A 19,573-nucleotide genomic window follows, 5' to 3' on the forward strand; every position below is an offset into this window, starting at 1 on the left:
TTAACAGGGTGTACTCTATTCAATCAGCAACAGTAAGCCCCTTCTGTGATTCCATTGAGAAGTAAGCATACAGGGATTACACCTTCAGATAGACAGTAATGTTGTCCCAAATTCCCAGAACTAACACGAGAATTCCACTCCTTCATATATATCCTTTTGGTTAAACACGCCAGATACATGTGCATGCATGTGTCATGTGTTGCGTAACTGGCAATAGCAGAACCAGATAACCAGCAGTACTGTCTGTAAATCATCATCGGGGGGGGGTCTTCACCTACAGGAGTTGACCTTCATGAAGACATACAGAATATCTGAATAAAGCAAGGAGGGAGTTGGTGCACAACAATATTGAAGATATCTATGAAGGTTATTGTGGGGGTGAATTTCATAACAACTTAGTTAACTCTCTCTTCCGTACACTCAATTTATTTCTATCCTCACTGATACTAACCATATTATTTCAGTCTGATCTGGTAATTCCACCCAACACTCTGCCTGCTCAGAATGTGAGTTCTATGTGGCACAGGAATATACCATGGCCACATCATATCCCCTTAATCTTTGTCTCTTGTGACTGCTGGTTCACACAGAGCTGCTCTTGAAACACGTTTAATTTCAAGCACAGCACAAGAAAGACATATGTATCTCTTTGTCTGACCCTGCAATCTCTTCCACACAGATTGGTTTCATGGCATTATTGACTGCAGGGATGCGCAATGAGCTCTCTCTCTCTCTGTCAAGGTTGAGTCTGTAAACCAATTCCAGTGGATGCTTCCTGTGATGAAACTTAAACCATGTAACCTAGACCCCAGACCCACCAGAAAGCAGAAGTCTGGCAGACATCCTGCTAAGGACCTGCACAGGGGATACTCGTCTTCAAATCCATGTTCACCGACTGACCTGCATTGATGCCAAGCCACCAAAACAATACAGTATTCATGAAGCAGATGCTTTCATCCAAAGAAATAGAGGGGGAATTGGAACCTGTGATGTCTTGATCTGCAGTAAAAAAAGTATATCACTGAGCTATACCAATTCCACAAAAACAGATGGCAATAGGAACCCATACTTCATTAAAGTCAGTTAATTTCGGCATCTGTTCTCGTGTAGTATTAAAGAAGCCTATTACTGTGTACAATACAACTAACCACTCATTGACCATGAAGGAAATATACACAGAAAGAGAAGCAGACACTTGATTCCTCAGAGGACAAAAAGAATCGGGACAGCATGTGCTTTCCGTTTCTCAATGCAGTTATCTGTTCATTCAACCTGGTTCAGTGGCTACTGTACATGGCTAGGTGTGGAGCGTACAGTGAGGGTAGACGCTACACAGCCAGAAGGTGGGGGACTTCCCTGGCAGCAGCTGAGTTTACAAAGCAGAGCTCAGCCTCACATGTGAATGTGCACCAACCGGGGCGGAAAATCTGAACCCATGGAGTCCTTCAAAAGGCATGCACACACACACACACACACACACAAACACACACACACACATACAACTGTGCTTGGTCACTGAAAAGAAAAGCACTTTTAGAGTACCGTCTTCCCTGGAGAACTGCATTGGTCTTGCTTGGGAAATGCTCCCAGGGAGCAGGGGCAGAGTCAGGGGGCGCAGGCTGTCTGCACAGCTCTGGAGATCAGCAAGATGGGAGGGGGCGGTGGAAAGAGGTCAGGCCTGAGCACAAGGACAAGACATGAGGAAACCACTCATTCTCCATGAAGAGCCCTGATCTCCAACTGTCATCAGAGTTATGGGGTCTGTCACAGGAAACTGCCTAATCACAATGCCTCATGGACCACACCAATACACATACCATGTTACAGCAGCATAAGGGCCTTCAGCATCATATAGTTATCAGAAGGTAGTGTTTTGTAACGGAATCCGATGTATTACCAATGTCTCTTGAATAATTGGTTGAATCAACATACATTTTCTTCAATTTCATTATCCAAAGAAAAATGGAGGACATCTAAAATGTAATACATATTCCACAGTGCTGCGCCTTCTTATAATCCTCTAGGGAGAGTTTACCATGATAAAATGAAATATGTCAGGATCTTTCCCTTAAAACCTAAACTTCAATGATTTAGCAACGCTCAGCAAACATCTCCACTCGTCCATGTAGGGTGAGTCACACTCTCTGTCCCCTGAGTGGGTGACCCGCTCAACCCTCACATGCTGAGCACCCAAAACCTAAAGCACAATACAAAATGTGAAACCAAGATCGGCAGCCATAAAGAGGCATGGGGAACTCTTCCGCTCTGCACAACTCCAGACAGGAGTCAGCAGGGAGCTGTGCCTTTTCTCAACATTCTCAATTGTCAGCCATATTTGAATGTTATGCGACTTCACAACTCTGCTGTGAATGTGCCTTATCAGGAATTACTTGCCTGAAGAAAGCCAGCAAAGGATCCCCTTGATATGGCCACAGTGTTGAACATGGAAGTGACAGGTTGATGAAAATGGAGTAGCATAATCATAAGTAGATGTTATCACCTTCTATGGTGAACATGCGTACCTTGTGATATCATTGGTGTTGTTAATCTGTTTTTAATGGGCAGTGCTGTCTGCAGTGCTGTGGGCAGTGTTGTGTGCAGTGCTGTGGGCAGTGCTGTGGGCAGTGCTGTGTGCAGTGCTGTGTGCAGTGCTGTGTGCAGTGCTGTGGGCAGTGCTGTGTGCAGTGCTGTGTGCAGTGCTGTGTGCAGTGCTGTGGGCAGTGCTGTGTGCAGTGCTGTGTGCAGTGCTGTGGGCAGTGCTGTGTGCAGTGCTGTGTGCAGTGCTGTGGGCAGTGCTGTGGGCATAAGAGGGGAAAACATTACTCCATCAGAAACTGGCGCCATCTTTTTGATAAGCAGCCAAATTGTTGATGGAATGCATGAGATAGATGCTAATCTATGGGACTCAGTGTTCAAGTCTTGACTAATGATAGTATTCATGGGCTCCCTCCCACACAACTGCCAGTGTTTAATGACCAGCATATCCTGGCTCGTAAAAAGGAACCTGTCCACAAAGAAGGAAGAGTTGCTATTGTCATAGTATTATAGACAAGCAGATGTCTGAATCAGTTGGAAAAGCCAGAGTCACACAAAACGGAGTCTGAACCACATATTTTACACAGACGTGGGCTTATCTTACTTGAAGGCATGATGTATGAAGTGTCTGCATCGGCATGGTGTGTCAAATTTAAAGGTTTTAGAACATATTTTCCTCAAAAGTAACCGGTATCATGCCTCTGACCTACTCGGAAAAAAGAACTATTCAGGGAAGCCAGTGAGCATTCCTAACAAACAATCAGTCTGGATACAAGTCAATAGGCCTATCTGTCAAAGTTATTTTCTTCTAATGTCACCTTAAAGTTGTTCCCCTTCTGGTAATATGTTGTTACAGTTAGATCATTCATGTTCAGGTTCCTTGTCAAACAGGCATAAACAGTCCTAGCATTGCTTGATTCCTAGACTTCTCTCATTGAGCAGCAAAATTATGATACAATGACACTTCAAATGCGTTCAAATGTTTGCATGTAAAACAATGAGCAAGTGGTTCCCGATTGGATGATAGCAGTCAGTACAGTTACTCTGGCCAATTTGCATAGATGACTCTGTAGAGGGTGCTGAGGAATGGTTTAACGGGCTTTATTGCTGCCTCTAAACTATGAATTAAAGTTAATCTGTTACAGTCTAGTAGTCTCAGTTAACCCCCTAAATAAATGAATAGGCCTACATATCTCAAACCAGTGGGTCTCAAATCCATTCCAAAGGATGTCATGATAAACTGCAAAAGTTGACAACAAGAAATATGTCACCCGTGTGTCATCAAAAGAGACAAAGGAACCCTATGAGATCCCAAAAATAGATCGGCCATGTTAAAATATTTACAATTTCATCAAGCAACCATTAATCATAAAGCCTTCACTGCATAGGTGCTACATGATGGATGACTTTGCAACAGACCCGCCCTCATTAAAAATAGCAATCACGCATATTTTCCAAAGCACTCTCTCTCATATTGTGGGCTAGCTAGCTATTTCATTATGCACGCTAAAAATTAACAACTCAGTAGTCATAACTACTCTGGCTATAAAAAATCAATAGCAATAGTTCATATTAGCGCAGTCTGATTTAGAAAAAGAAAACAAGCTGAAGTAGAGGAGCAAAGGTATGCGCACAGCGCACTGTAGGAAGTTTCGTCCAATAGGCTATGGGTCGTCTCTCTCTCTCTCTCTCTCTCTCTCTCTCTCTCTCTCTCTCTCTCTCTCTCTCTCTCTCTCTCTCTCTCTCTCTCTCTCTCTCTCTCTCTCTCTCTCTCTCTCTCTCTCTCTCTCTCTCTCTCTCTCTCTTCTGTCTCTCCCTCTCTCTCTGCTCTCACACTCTATCATTCGCTCTCTGCCTGCCTAGGCTGTTGCGCTTCGCTGTGTGCAAATGTTGCCTTCTCGCATGTTCCCTTCATCAGTGTCTCTCTATTATTGAACTTGCGTCAAGCTTAATTCGAGTGTCTGCTGGACATCAGGATGCAATTTTGATTGGAAGGAGATTCCAAATGTCCTTTCTGGGAATATAGGACGATTCGATACTGTTTCACGGTAGACACCGGTGACTTCAGACGCGCATCATCATGGATCTCTCATTTATGGCTGCGCAGGTAAGACGGTGGTTATTGTTTTCTGTTCCTTATTCTAAAATAATTATGAGAATGAAGATATATTTGTTTCATATATTTTAGGACAATATGAAAAGAAACCCCGCCACACAATGATTCCTCTGCAGCAGCGGTCAAAGTTTTAACCCCAATTATGGAAATTGTTTTCATTTCAACAATTTAAGAATATGTCCACACTTGAATAGCTGTGTCTCGCAGGTGACTGTTAATCCATGTTAGAAAAGATTCTTGGTCCGCAGCCTTCAATGCAACTTGTTGATAATCTAAATCTAAAGGGAGTCAGGTGGCTGAGCGTTGAGAGAATCGGGCTAGTAATCCGAAGTTTGCCAGTTCGATTCCCGGTCATGCCAACTGACGCTGTGTCCTTGGGCAAGACACTTCACCTTACTTGCCTCGGGGGAATGTCCCTGTACTTGCTTTAAGTCCCTCTGGATAAGAGCGTCTGCTAAATGACTAAATGTAAATTTAAATCATTCTGATAGTTGGCTGACAGAAAGTCACGTTATAGTTCCTTAAATGTAATACAACGTTCTTTGCATGTGTCTGCAGCTGTTTAGTAAGGTAGGCTACATTATTTACCGTTGCTTGCAATCTATTTTATCGAATATTCTATTCTTTCTAATAGCTAATGTTAAAGTTCCTCTATTGGAATTTGTACATAATATTCTAATCAACATAGTAAATTAAGTTATCAAGTTTAATCTTCTTAGCTCTTTATTAAAGTCCATATCTAACTGTTAAAATAATGATAGCAAAAATTATAGCACCAAGGTATGACTAACCCCTGTCTTTGTGTGCCATAACCTTATTGCTGCCCTTACATTCAACAAGGCTGACTGTCAGAAAATATTATTTAATTGTAATAATCCGTTCTTTTGTCAAGGTGAACCACAGATGAGTTTAGCCTTCAGAATTCATCAGAGGGATGCAGCACAGCACCATATAGGATCATTGTATATCGGTTCAGTTCTGGGGATGATTGACAGACAAGTGGCAATGGCCTTTGATTTGGCACATAGAGTATATGTCTTTGCCCTAAGCCTTGACCTTTTGCAGAAATGTATATTACTTTTCCATTTCATATGAAAACAGCTTCAGGTCGTGGGATAGTTCTAGAACATGCATACAAGAAAGTTCAGAGTATTCAAAGCTATGAGGCACACAGCACCATCCATCACTCTGGCATGAAAAACAAAACTTTCAAACCAATCAGTAGGGCTGACCTCAACATATTATTGCCGCAGAGCTCACACCGAAGGTATGACCTACAAATTATAAAATTGGGATAGAAAGTTTCAGTGAAAGAAAAAAGCTATTAACACAAGAGTTATACGTCAATAGGATATCTTGTACATTTTATGTAATGTGCGTCCATACTCATGTATTGGCCTCCGGGTCCAACAAGAACAGGTCTTTGACCTATGTGTGTTTAGGGTGCAGGTCATGTGCAGGGTCCAGGTGGAACGCGTCTCTTTGTGTCTCCAGGCAGCAGTGCTGAGATGTGAGGCGATGTGGAGAGGGACGGTCACATAGGGCTGCTGAAATGTCTTCCTCTCCCACCCTCACACAGCTCTCCATTAGTCTGTGCCAGCCGGAAGTGTCATGCCTCCTCTCCCCTTACTCCCAGCCCAGTGTCAGCTTGACAGGCGGGAGCTGCCTCTCTCAATATTAATGCCTCTCCTCGCCCACCTCAGTCATACACATTGTACTGCAAGATGGCAGAATAGGGCTGGGGACATTAGGAATAGACACTTCCTTTTTGTCGGAGTAGTATCCAAGTTGGTTGGTAAGAGACCAGGGCAAAATATAGAAATGATTCCTAGTTATATGTTTTGAGTATCACTTCACTGTTGGTATATAAACAAAGCAAGACTGGGCATCCTTCTAGAAGGGTTTTATGTGCTGGCCCTATTGTCTGGTAGAAACTTCTAATGAGGCCTAACGTTTTAACGTTTTGCCGTTTTGACTTTTCCTTGTATCATAATCCTTCACTTTGTGTCTGTGATCCAAATGAGTCTCTTGCTGTATTCCTTTTGACAGATGATGACAGATTAAAGTTTGCAAGCGGTTGTGATGGAAATCAAAGTTTCCATTATTGCTCCTCTAGTCCTTTAGTTTAAAATATCAGGCACACCGAAAGATCCTCTATCTCTAATTGAATTCCATTTTCTGCTTGGCCAGCCGTTATGGCCACTATAATCATTCTATTCACCATCCAATCAAATCCAATTATTGTCCTATGAATTGCAGCAGTGATATACAGTACCATGCATCATTGAAATTTTATTTGAACTTAAATTGAGATGTAACATTTCTTTTTCAAATGCATACTGTATGTCAGGTCACCAAATCCAACCTGGTGTACATGTATGTTCTGCATGGTTGTGCTTTCCTGAAACTGCTTTGAACTGAAGTGCAGATTTCCAAACCTTCATCGCCAAAAATCACCTGCACAGTGGGAACATCAGGTTCAGAGCACGCCTCCATCCTCCAGATGGGTAATCTCCCCAACACTGTCTTAATTATTAGTCTTAATTTCACTACACTGGTGAATTATATATATTTTGTCCCTTCTTATCAGATGGCAATATTCATGTGGGTAGCCCATGTAATGTGTCAGAGACTGTGTAATGTGCTAAACTCTGGAGGCTCACTAGACTCTGGTCAGGACAAATACAGCTTCAGTTGTAATTTGCCAAGTCCTAGCTGCTGGCCCTCTCTAGACGTGTGAAGTAGCACACTAGAAAGGAATTGAGCCGGCCTGTTGACAGCCCTCCAGGGCTCAGCTGCTTGCACGGTAGCTAGCTTGCAAGGCCAAGAAGCTAGCAGGGACGATCAGGCTTTTTCAACTCTATGGCTACGACAAACCTCTTACCCAATGGCAATAGAAAAAAATAAACTTTTGATAGAACTGTATATGCTGAGAAACTGAATCTGCATGGGCGTAGGAGAGATCTACATATCTACAAGCAAGATGATTCTCATGATGCCATGCCTATTCCATTATGGGAAAAGAATGATGTCCCAAGATGCTTGTAGGTTGTTTATGCTGTTAAGAATGGAAATTGGAGTGCAAATGAGAATGGCAGTGCATTGTGGGGGATGCCATATAGTTAGTGAGTCATCCCTGTAGCCAAAGGGATCTGCTCTCAGTGCTGCACAAAGACACAACAACCTCAGCTGTGCAACCTAGTTTCAAACTCAATAGACTCAAAAAGGTTGTAAAATGTGTCCATTTGTCCAGGCATGGTCAGAAAAACATTGGTTTATCATCACAAATGTATCAATGAGTGGGCTAAGACATTTTTTCTACTGCTCTCTATTGATGGTCAAGGCTTTGTGGGTGTTGATGCTCATAGACTATTAGACACAATGTCTCCATACATAGCATTGGTAGAATACTGATTGTACATGAAACACATAAATAAAACCCATGTCCTTTTAGGCAAGAGTTTTAACTTGTCATAAGTGTAATACCAGGGTTATTAATTACCATTGACACTTCAAACTGCATTTTGCATCCAATCATGCGTTCCCCAAAGAAGACACAAGGAGAACATAGTGGTTTATAAAAGACAGGCTCTTCACTTCCAATGATGTGATGTGTGTCGGGATATGTGTATGATCCATGGCATGTGTGCAGTTTCTCTGTTGTCAAATTAAGAGTTAGTATGTAAATGTGTTACATTAAATGTCCATTAGCGTTTAAATTAATCACAATCACTAGTCTAAAATGTTCCCTAGTGATGAGACAATTTGAATATGAATAATGTGATTTCATCTTTGTTATGTGATAACACATAGGCAGTGTAATTGAAAACATGAGTCGTGATCTGCTCATCCAGCTGCCTATAATATGAGCAGATCTTCTTAAAGAATGATTATAGACATTTTGATATGCATTACCTTCTTCAGTATAACTCAAAAATACTTTTAATGCAATCCTAATGAAGTTGAAAAGAAGTTCAGTGCTCAGATAAGACACTAATTATTTTCAAACTACTGAAGCATGCTCTCTTTGTTCAGCTTCACCTCAGGATTCTGCAGCCCAAATTGAAACGTGTTTTGAATGGTGCTTTATACAAAATCCCTAATGAAGAGTTTATTACAGGCACACATAGCAAGCACAAGCATCAGGATATATATATATATATATATATATATATATATATCTACAGTATATATATGCCTGTAATATATATACATATACAGTATATATATGTGCCGCACTGATTATGTCACATTACAGCAAGCTAGTGGGTGTGATGCAACTTTCCAAAGGGACGTTGAATCCTCCTGATTCCAGCACCTACTCCACTCCATCTTTCAGAAGCTGTATGTAATTTCCTCAATGGGTGTCTTTCTAAGGTTCTTTTAGTGGCTTGTTCAAAGATGTCAGTACAGTACAGAACCAGCTTCTAAGACCTTATTGGCCTGTTCCTCCAGCTCCTCACTCACATGACCCACTGGAGATAGCTCGGTGGTGGCTCGTCAAAACGCATCTGTCCAGCGACTCATATGTAGCAAAAGTAGGCCAAGGACAGAAAGATTGCTTGAGGAGAGTTCTCTCATTCATCCCTGTAGCTCTCAGCACTCATCACGGTGCTTAGGAGCCTCACTAGAATTCTTTCCACCTTTTGAAAAATAAATCGAAACTTTTAAAAATATATGTTTTCAACCTTTCAAAACTTTTTTTCACATACAACCCAACACAAAAAGGTTTCAAGTTTCAAGTTTGTTTGAGTTTTTTCGAAAATAATTTGTCCCTTTTTTTTTTTTTTTTTTTTTTTTTTTATGTTAAAATCATTTTTCAACCTTTAGAAACTTTTTTTTCTTCACAACCCGACACCTGGATGTCATGACTCACAACGCAGATGCAGTTCACTTGCATCCTCATTATGAAAACCTGCATATCAATATGATTAACTCCTCAAATGTGAGCTGTGTTTGAATGCCCTCAGCTGTCGTGAACGACAAGTATAAATCATTCTCTGTTCCTACCCCATGAATTTCTCCTATTCAGCCCAATTTTGCCATAAACAGTCGAGGCAGAAAGGCTTATCTCCAAGGGGGCCAAATGCTATCAGACTCCTGCAGCGCCACTTCAGTGAAAATACTCTGTCTCCCGGGAGAGGAAAGGAGCTGTCAGTCAGTGTAGTTATCTAATGCTTCCCTTAATGTAATGTACGGTTTATTCTGCCAGACCTTTTGTTTCTTTTGACTGAACAGGTCAAAGGGGAATGGAGAAAGAGCTAAATGATTTGTGACACTGCGTCAATATCTGTTTCACTTTGTAATTTAAACCAAACCATTTTGTTTTCTCCCCCTGTTGGTTTGCAAGCCTGAAGATGAATGGCTTTTGAGTGTGTGCTCACATTTGCAGCCTTCTGTAATGCAGCCACATTTTCAGTGAATGGAGTCACATCATCTGGACCCCCAGAGCTACAGTATAGAAGAGAGACCCCAACCCTGTGTGATGTACATTCTGGTGGGGGGGCATAGCTGGGCTCTAGACTTGGACTTACACAAGCATTAGTAGGAACAAGAAAACAATGTCCTTGTTCATTTTCTCTGAGCTGAGTATTGGACTTCTTGCTCTGTCCTTTGTGTAGCTCCCTCAATAGAAACGCAATGGTTAACTATACCAAGATCCCATTTCTTCCACAGTTTGGGAACAAACAGTACACTTTATCTTTAAACTGACCAGACATTCTTATCTAGGTGCAGGGAAACACATATAAAGTTTAGAAAGCAGCCAAGAGAGACACTTTGTAAATGTTTCAGCAGAGGACATGCAGGAATCATAGGTCAGTGATTAAAACAAGGGGTAGTAATATTTTCAGGGCCCAGAGGGAACAAGAGAAGAGCTAAGGTTCCGGAAGCTTCTGGACTGCACATGTGTGATGTAGAGCAATAGGTTGTGGTGATCCTTCTTTGTCTTCATTAATGTGATTATGCTCATCTTGCATGAGAAATGTCATCTAGATACCATTACTGGAATAAAATGAACCTTTGACATGGGAACATGTCTGTGAGCTTCTCACATTAACATCACTGGCACACCTTCCTCATTTAGTTGATGGACTTATCTTATCACCTCAGAGAAACATGTTTTCTGTGGATTGTTGGCAGAGAGAACTACAAAAAATCAAATAAAAGGCTCATATTCTGGAAATCAGGTCTTTTAGTATGTAAATAGCAGTTATACCTGAAATCTGAAAAGGCTCCTTTTATAGATGTCATTAGAGAGTGCATTTGAGAGACCTTCAATGAGTTGTAATAGAAGACCAACATTACAGTATGTTCACTACCAATTTACATCCATCACTGAATCGATACAATATTTTAATTCAATGAATACATTTACAGAATCCTTTCATTAATACAAATTAAAGTAGTAGTTAATTTGTAAAAGCAGTGATGTGGAAATCTTAATGATTATCCCTTGAAAGAACCCTGGAAAATACTGCCATTTGTTTTACAGTGGCACCCAGGAGATGTGCTTAGCCAGATTGTAAAAGAGAAGCATCACATTTCTGTAGTTGACAACCAGATTGGTTGACTTTCTTCTGTTGATCGATAAATCCATTTGAGTGAGGAAAAAAGAACAGGTGAATTTATTGATGATCTTTCCAATAATCTCACCAAGCCTCTATTTCTACAGTCTGGGAATGTGTATCTGTCAAGCAAAGACATACAGTATGTAACCATTATCTAAAGGGCTGTGTCAAACTCAAACTTTCAGTATAACATGCACATGTGCGTACTCCACTCTAGAGAGCAAACTACCTTTTGGCGTCTTACTTTCCTGTGGTTGTCTACATACGCTGCATCTCTTTCTCTCGTATGGTAACACCTTCTGGCCATCGAGCTGAAGACCATGTAGAGCACAGAGAGCACTTAAAACACCAAGACTGACGTCTAACCAAGGTTTTACATGAGGAACAGACCGTAGCAGCATAAATAGCCTGACGACATGTGACATTTGCTTTGTAAGGAGCATCTTAAAGTGCTCTCCAAACTCGAATGCACAAGGCTTCAGGGTTCAAAGACATTCACTGTAGACAAGAGGACGTTCTCACCACAACATTACAGTGTGTTCTGTCATCGTTTCTGGTATGGAGAATGTTCAACTGTGTTGACCAAACATCCTCCAACAATTTTATAACAGCATTGGAACAACAAGAGGAATAGTAATTGCAGTGGAAAGACCATGTGGTGTTACTAACAAATGTTAACAGGGAGTCAGGTGGCTGAGCGGTTAGAGAATCAGGCTAGTAATCTCAAGGTTGCCAGTTCGATTCCGGCCGTGTAAATTGACGTTGTGTCCTTGGGTAAGGCACTTCACCCTACTTGCCTCAGGGGGGAATGTCCCTGTACTTATTGTAAGTCGCTCTGGATAAGAGCGACTGCTAAATGACTAAATGTAAATGTAATGTTAACAACATGTGATACACTGATACGCTGACTGCATCAGTGTCACACGGCCAAAGCCAGACACCATTTCATTTGAAAATGCTCATTATAAAGCCTTGTAATGAGTTGTAATGAAACCCCATGAGTAATAAAACCTTGTGAGATGCTTTCAAGGAGTGAGGATGGTAATTAAATAGAGTAACCGTTCACACGAGCATTTACATGCTGATGTGACAGTGATAGAGAGGGAGTTTACACCGGGTACAGAAAATCAAACTGAACTGAGTTGATGAATCCAGGTGGTCTGTTGAGGCTGGTGTGTGAATACTCGCATCTCTGTATTGTTGATGTGTCTATATTAGTGGTTCCGCTGTGGTTCCTGAGGAAAGCTGGTAGGACATCCATTTGTTCTGCACTGAAACCCATTTCAAAAAGCCGTTAAGGCTGTGACAGTTACCTCTATTACCCCTGAACGTGGCACTTTAATGGCCAGAGAGAGAAACAGCCATGAAATCGGGAGCATGAGCAAATGAATGTGCTTCGTCTCTTATTCAACTCTACTGGAAGTGTTTGTGTCCCATCTACCTAGGAAAGGGCCTGTGACAGGCTGAGTCCTGATGTCCTGTATGTGCTCTCTAAGAGAGTTGACGTGTGAATGTCTTTATGCACTCTTATACAAGCATAAGTCCCATGAGGGATGATGGGAAAAGTGACACTCCTTGGAGGCAACCTGTGTAATGGGGTATAGTCTCAGTTGGATCTCTATGTTGATTTTCCATTGTTAACCCTGCATCTGGTATTTTGTTACAGAGTAGGAGGTACTTACTTTGTTCTTTTCTTCATGTCTCTCCTCTCCTGTTTCAGGGCATTGTTGTCCTAGTGTGGAAAACCATTATCATGCAGTTCTAGTAACCAAATAGTTTTGAATGTAAAAGGTTAAGGTGATTTAAACATGCGCTGAACCTTTCTCAAGGGTTGTTTATTTGGGCGCTGAACAGATACCAAGAAGTTTCCAGATGGTTTGAGACAGTAACAAACAATACCTAAAATTAATGCTTTTTATGAATTCAAGACAAATATCAGGCAGCAGATGGGAGATAGGAGAAGTGGACTGGTTGCATGGAAGAGATCCATGCATAAGAAAAACATCTTGTCAGATGTTCATCATCAGGCAGAGTTTTGACATCAACACCCTTACCTTATTGGCTTCCTTCCCTTTGAACAGATCCCTGTCATGACGGGGGCCTTCATGGACTCGTCTCCCAATGACGACTACAGTACCGACCACTCCCTCTTCAACTCTTCCGCCAGCGTCCACGCCGCCTCCATGGGGGCCCACAGCCAGCAGGAGGAGCCGCAGTCCATGTCCCGTGACGCCATCTGGCTGTGGATTGCCATCACTGCCACCATAGGGAATATTGTGGTTGTGGGCGTCGTTTACGCCTTCACTTTCTGATGGTCCGAGCTCTAACAAACTGAGTTAGACACAAAGATTTTTGTTTTGGACTGAGGAGGGATCGAACTGATGTAGCTGAAAAAGTGATTCCCAACATGGAATCCTATTTAATCATTTGCAGATTACAAACATAGGTTACCGTCAATTAAGTCTTGGTAAATGGTGGTCATGTTATTAAACCACATGAAAAGTGCTGCATAGATAATGTAATATTATGTACATCTATTCTGTTGTATTATATACATGTTTCTGATAAAGCTTTGAATAGTGAAGACAAGGAATAGTCAATGGTGATTAATATACTTCTCTCAGAGGTGATTAATAAACCTCGAAACTCTTACCCTTGTACATTCAAAAACATATTTTCAACCCTCCATCTTTTCCCCCCTTTTTACATCTGTGAATTAATATCTCATTATGAATTAAATTGGCTAAAATGACTGACAAACAGGAACAATGATTGATTAATATTTTTTGGAAGCTCTCAAAAATATCTGGACCAAAACATTTCACACTTTTTTTCTAACAAAATTATCCTTGAGCTTTGAATAGAAAATACAAGGAAATGTTAGAACTTGGCTGAATTGATGACCAACCTTATCAGGGCCATACCCAGTGACCATGTAAGTGAATGTATACATTTGACTGATTTGAGAGGAGAACTTGCCTTCTGAGAATGCAGTTTAATAATTGAGGGTATAATATTTCAGGATTCTTTTTGTCTTTCTACTCATCCTCCTCTCCAACAGCCATATTACATTCCATGTCTCAATCTTGTAATGAGTTTTGGATGAAAGGGGCCTGTTGCCATAGTGATGTATCCCTCTTGTCCCCCTGAAGAATGCAGACTCTCATGTTCCCTGTTCAGTACACCTGATTTATTGTTTCCCTATGCACATCTGTCCCACACAGTTAGGGACACAAAAAACACACACATACACATCTGTCCTACACAAATAGGGGCACAACTTAACCCCCCCCCCCCCCCCCCCCCCCCACACACACACACACACACACACACACACACACACACGCACACAAATGTCTGTCCCACACAGCAAGGTACACGTCACACACATACATTCTGTACACACACAGCTGGCACACACTGCAGGGGATACAACTCACACACATCTGTCCCACTCAGAAAGTGACAAAACACACACACAGCAGTCTCCCCGCAGCCTGGGTACATTTCCATAAGATTTCTACAAATGTTATTGGAGGAAATAGGGCTCCAGAGATCCCATTTGAACATGAACAGCAAACCCATAATTGAAATATATATAGTAGTTCATTCTTTTAACAATCAATTTAGATAATTCTATACTTACCTTTATCCCACAAACAATTTGTGCAATTGGTTCAATCTCAGCCCAGAAAGGAGATCAAGGGGGTTGGGGGTGTTCATTCAGCCCTCTGAAGGCAGAAGGCAGTGAGCTCCACATTAGGTGTGACACAGAGGGCTGAAGGACTAATGTCTCAGAGGTTCTGCCAGCACACAGCGTTGCCTCCACAGGTCACCCTTGGTGCATTCATGAAGTTACTGTGAGAAAAGCCACTGGCAGGCCCCTGGCAGGCCCCTGGCAGGCCCCTGGCAGGTCTCTGGCAGGCCCCTGGCAGGTCCCTGGCAGGCCCCTGGCAGGTCCCTGGCAGGCCCCTGGCAGGCCCCTGGCAGGCCCCTGGCAGGTCTCTGGCAGGCCCCTGGCAGGCCCCTGGCAGGCCCCTGGCAGGTCTCTGGCAGGTCTCTGGCAGGCCCCTGGCAGGCCCCTGGCAGGTCTCTGGCAGGTCTCTGGCAGGCTCCTGGCAGGCCGCTGGCAGGCTCATCAATTATTCTCAGAGAGAACACTGTGTAACTGGACTTTGCCTGCACACACACCTTGCCTGCAGCCCAGGTGATTAGTTCGTTTATTATTGACCTTGACAAATTGATACTTATCAGAAAGCTAGATGAGTAATGGGGAGGGGGTTAATGGTACGCCGATGAACCGATTGCTGACTTGTGATTGATGAACTGGAAAAGCTCACATTCAAATGTTTAGATAGGACTAATGAAAATGTGCACCAATTAAAGTTGTGTGTGGGGGGAGGGATGTGCGGGCCTGTGAAATGATCTGAACAGTCTAAAAACATGACTAAACACAAGAAGTATAAACACGTTTACAGATTATTTGACTCTCTTGAAATAAGCTAACAATGTTCGTTCCTGTTTATACATATTTCAAAAACTCTCCATACATCCGATTTTATTCATTTAAAAAACCAAATTGATTGTCAGCAACTTTTTCAGATTTGTTGGATTAAGGGAAGGTAGCTGTCCAGGAACAGAGACCCCTGTTCTATACTTTATATCATTTGCAGTCAGTATAAAAGTTGCCAATCCTATTTGAGTACAAATTGATACATTGCATTTTAGACTATACGGTAAATAGGCACAGGTGTGTTCACCCATAGCTTACTTCACATGAACTATGTTTATGGTATTTTGTATCAAAAGGCTGTTCCTATTACAGTAAACTCTCATCATTCAATATAACATGTCAGGTATTGTAATTCACCAAAACTTTATCTTCTGAGTACTATGGAAATATTATTTTAGAGTAATTAAAGTTGTCCAAGATCAATCAAAGTTTGTTGTGTGTGATTGTAACCTTTCTAGCGGTTGTAGAAGAAGAACAGACTCCTGAATCTTTATTAGTCATACAGTATCCACTGTTGAAATGTATCATCTTCTTTCTCCCAGCCAATTGGTTCTTCCTCCAAGGGCAACCAGAAGCAGCATCTGTTAAGGACCATGAAAAGTACTTTCTCCATCTGCACAGCCAGTGGGATGTTGTCCGGCTCTTTGCGTAAGTCTGTGAGTGCAGGGCAACGGAGATAGGGAGATGTATTCCGCATGGATACACACTCACCCAATCTGGCTGTCTCAACAACCAAGATCTAAGGGATGGACTGACGCAGCCTTCCTATTTCCTCCCTCCCTCATTCCTCCCCTCTTCTTCTTTCTCCACTGGAAAGAGTTCCCCAGAGCATTCACATCACACAGAGACTCTCTGCCCCACAATTAACACAGCCCTCACGTCTCCCACCACCCCTCCAAGTGCCATGCTTCGACAGGGCCACAGAAGAGTAAGCTGTGACTAGCCAAGCCCTTCTCTGCAGAAGCCCTGCACTGACACAGACATTCCCAAAGGGCAACCAGTGAAAGTCTGACAGCATGTTTATTTTCATTTTTAAGCATGCAGGGTAAATTCAGTAACACATGGAGTGACTGTACATACCAACAATAACATGTTCCAATACATTTGAGCCATGCACTCTGAGCACCAATCAGTAATATTAACAGATTACATACGGTTTTGCTGAAGTGGAGTGCCATTGCCCCAGGGCTGTTTCCTCTCTGGTTCACTTTGCTCTTAGCGTTCTGTGTGTGGCTCTAACCAGAAGACTTGTGGTTTTAACGTTCTGTGTGTGGGTCTAACCAGAAGACTTGTGGTCTTAGAGTTCTGTGTGTGAATCTAACCAGAAGACTTGTAGTCTTAGAGTTCTGTGTGTGGGTCCAACCAGGAGGATTGTGGTCTTAGCATTCTGTGTGTGGGTCTAATCAGAAGACTTGTGGTCTTGTGTACTTTAGGCAGAGTGCCAGGTCCTATTCCTAGACACGCTGATCCAATCCCATTATTTCATCAATCAGAAATTGCATTTCTTTGAAAGAAAAGCCCACTGTTTACTTAGTAACATTAACACCATGTACGCAGAAAGTTATAAACAACAGACACTCAGTAGAAAAGCACTTGACTGTTGTAAAAACTTCACTTTTGAAACTCAGTTGACCTTTCGAGCTTTCTCAAATTGGGCTTCCACTATCTGAATTGTTTTACAGTCAAAGTGATTTATTGATAAGATTTTGAATGTCTTACCCGTAAAATGTGACACAGTTCACCCAAACAACCAAGCCATAAACACGCTGTATATCAGTCACGTTAATGAAACAAAAAACTATTGTAACACCAAACAACATATTTGCTTCTGATAAATTACTTGTGTCCTCTCTATGGTACTGTGTAAACATGATTAGAAGATATGTCGGCTTGATTGACATCACACAGAACCCCATAGAAGTGATCGATGTGGTTGTTTTCCCAGGCGGGGAACCTGATTGGCCACTGGTTGGAAAGTCAACCGAAGGTGGATGCTGGGATTAAAGATGAAACAAGCCCCCCAGATCCATGCATGCTGGTCATTACACAGGACAGTCATGGCTCATGGCTGTCAGTTTCTTTACTCATACAGTATGTATAATGGTACAATAAAAAAAAAATCACAGAGCAGGTTCAGGTTATAGTAAAAGTACACACACATCATTGTGTTACTTCAGTCACCTTGATGTGTCCTTTATATGCCAACACTGACATTATATTTGTTTTTCGCAGGTGGATGTCTGCCTGACATAGCACCTGCACCCTTTGTAACCTACTCAGGCAAGACAGGTTTGACAGTTTCCATGATAATGTCACCATGGTAACAGCTACGGAGCCCTCCTTTTGGCATCAGCTGGCAGAGCCAGGAATCAGAGTGCCACAAGTACAGTAAATGCATTCCAAACACGTGACTAATACATTTGAAGGGGAAGATACAAAAGAGAGGCATTTAAGAAGCAATTGTCATGCCGTTCTGTAATTACGATCAATGTGTTCAATAATAGCCTAAAAAACCTCAGTTAGCACACAATAGTACAAATTGAAGGTAGCCATGGTCAATGTTTGGCTATCAATCTCCCCTTGATTACGTAATAGGGCTGCCGATCCCCTGGTTAAACCTGAGTGGCAGATTGATGAGTCAGACCCCTCTTCATTACAGCTACCTGACATGGTGGATGGGTGTCCGCCGTCTTCAATTATCCCACACGTCCTCCATGATGGCTCCTTGACAGATGGTTTCCCCTGGTCTCAGTCTGTTTGACAACAACACCAGGTAAACTCATTTTACATGCCAACAAACAACCCCATGTCATCCCAAGAAGGCTGGTCTGGTCCTGCATGAATTACAGGGATCTTTGCAGGGATTTTTGCAGGGATCCATGGAACTGACCAAGGATCTCAAAAGTTTCTGAACATGAACCATGCAGGAAACCCCAAGATGCAATCCTGCTTTTACAAGCTCCCCATAGCACTGATCCATCTCAGGCTAGCATGCTTACTTTTGACAACAACCATTCACTTCTCTGTCACCTCTCATTCTCATCAAACCTGTGTTCACCCCGGGGTTAACTTGGGATCAGTTCAACCGACAGCTGGGAAAAGCAGACCTATTTCTCTGGACCTCTTCATTGGCTCATTTGTTTTTTTAACATTTGTGAGATTTCATGAGAAGAAGACAAGGTCATAAAGAAGCGGGAATTAACAATGAGAATGGAAATTAAATGAAAAGTAAAGAAAAAAAAATCCTGGTTCAAAGTATACAAATAAATTCTGTATCTACTCTGTGTATGTTAGTGGTAAAGTGAGAGGTTACAATTCCACAACATTTCTTTGCTTCATGATTAATAAAAGACAGTCTTAGCTAATGAGCGAGGGATCTCCTCATTCTCCTTGTCATGAAGCATATTATCTCCACTCCACCTGTGTTTCCAAACTCCAGAGCTGGTGTCTGGGTCGAACACATTTGTGTGTACTCTTGCTGCTGCTCCCAAGTCACCGGGGGCCAGCCTGTTTGACGCTCACCAAACCTGACGTTTGTGAGTCCACTTCTCTGGAGAAGAGAGATGGGGGAAGTCGTCTGTATGATTCAGTTCCTCTGCACCTCTTCCAAGGAGACTGTTGACAGGAAATCCATCAATGTCTCCACGCCACTAAGAAAGGCTGAGCATCCTACCCAGGTCAATGCTACTGGCTCCCTGGCATCGTATGGCCATGTTGTGGGTCATTTGAACCTTGTCTATTGTATGTCTTTGTGAAGGTGTTTCTTCACCTTTGCTTTTTATTGGTAGACGCGTGCTGAATGTTTTCAGCACCTTCAGGCTGCGGGTCACCAAACAGTGG

General features: G+C 42.2%; 1 protein-coding gene across 1 annotated transcript; it reads left to right on the top strand.

Moving 5' to 3' along the window:
* Window positions 1–4,615: 4,615 nt before the first annotated feature.
* On the top strand, window positions 4,616–13,532 carry LOC136948044 (uncharacterized protein C14orf132-like). Its single transcript, XM_067242304.1, has 2 exons — window positions 4,616–4,642; window positions 13,302–13,532. Exons 1-2 carry the CDS (start codon window positions 4,616–4,618, stop codon window positions 13,530–13,532), a joined length of 258 nt encoding a protein of 85 aa, XP_067098405.1.
* The last annotated feature ends 6,041 nt before the right edge of the window (window positions 13,533–19,573 follow it).

The sequence above is a fragment of the Osmerus mordax genome, chromosome 8 (assembly GCF_038355195.1).
Source record: "Osmerus mordax isolate fOsmMor3 chromosome 8, fOsmMor3.pri, whole genome shotgun sequence".
NCBI classification, from domain to species: domain Eukaryota; kingdom Metazoa; phylum Chordata; class Actinopteri; order Osmeriformes; family Osmeridae; genus Osmerus; species Osmerus mordax.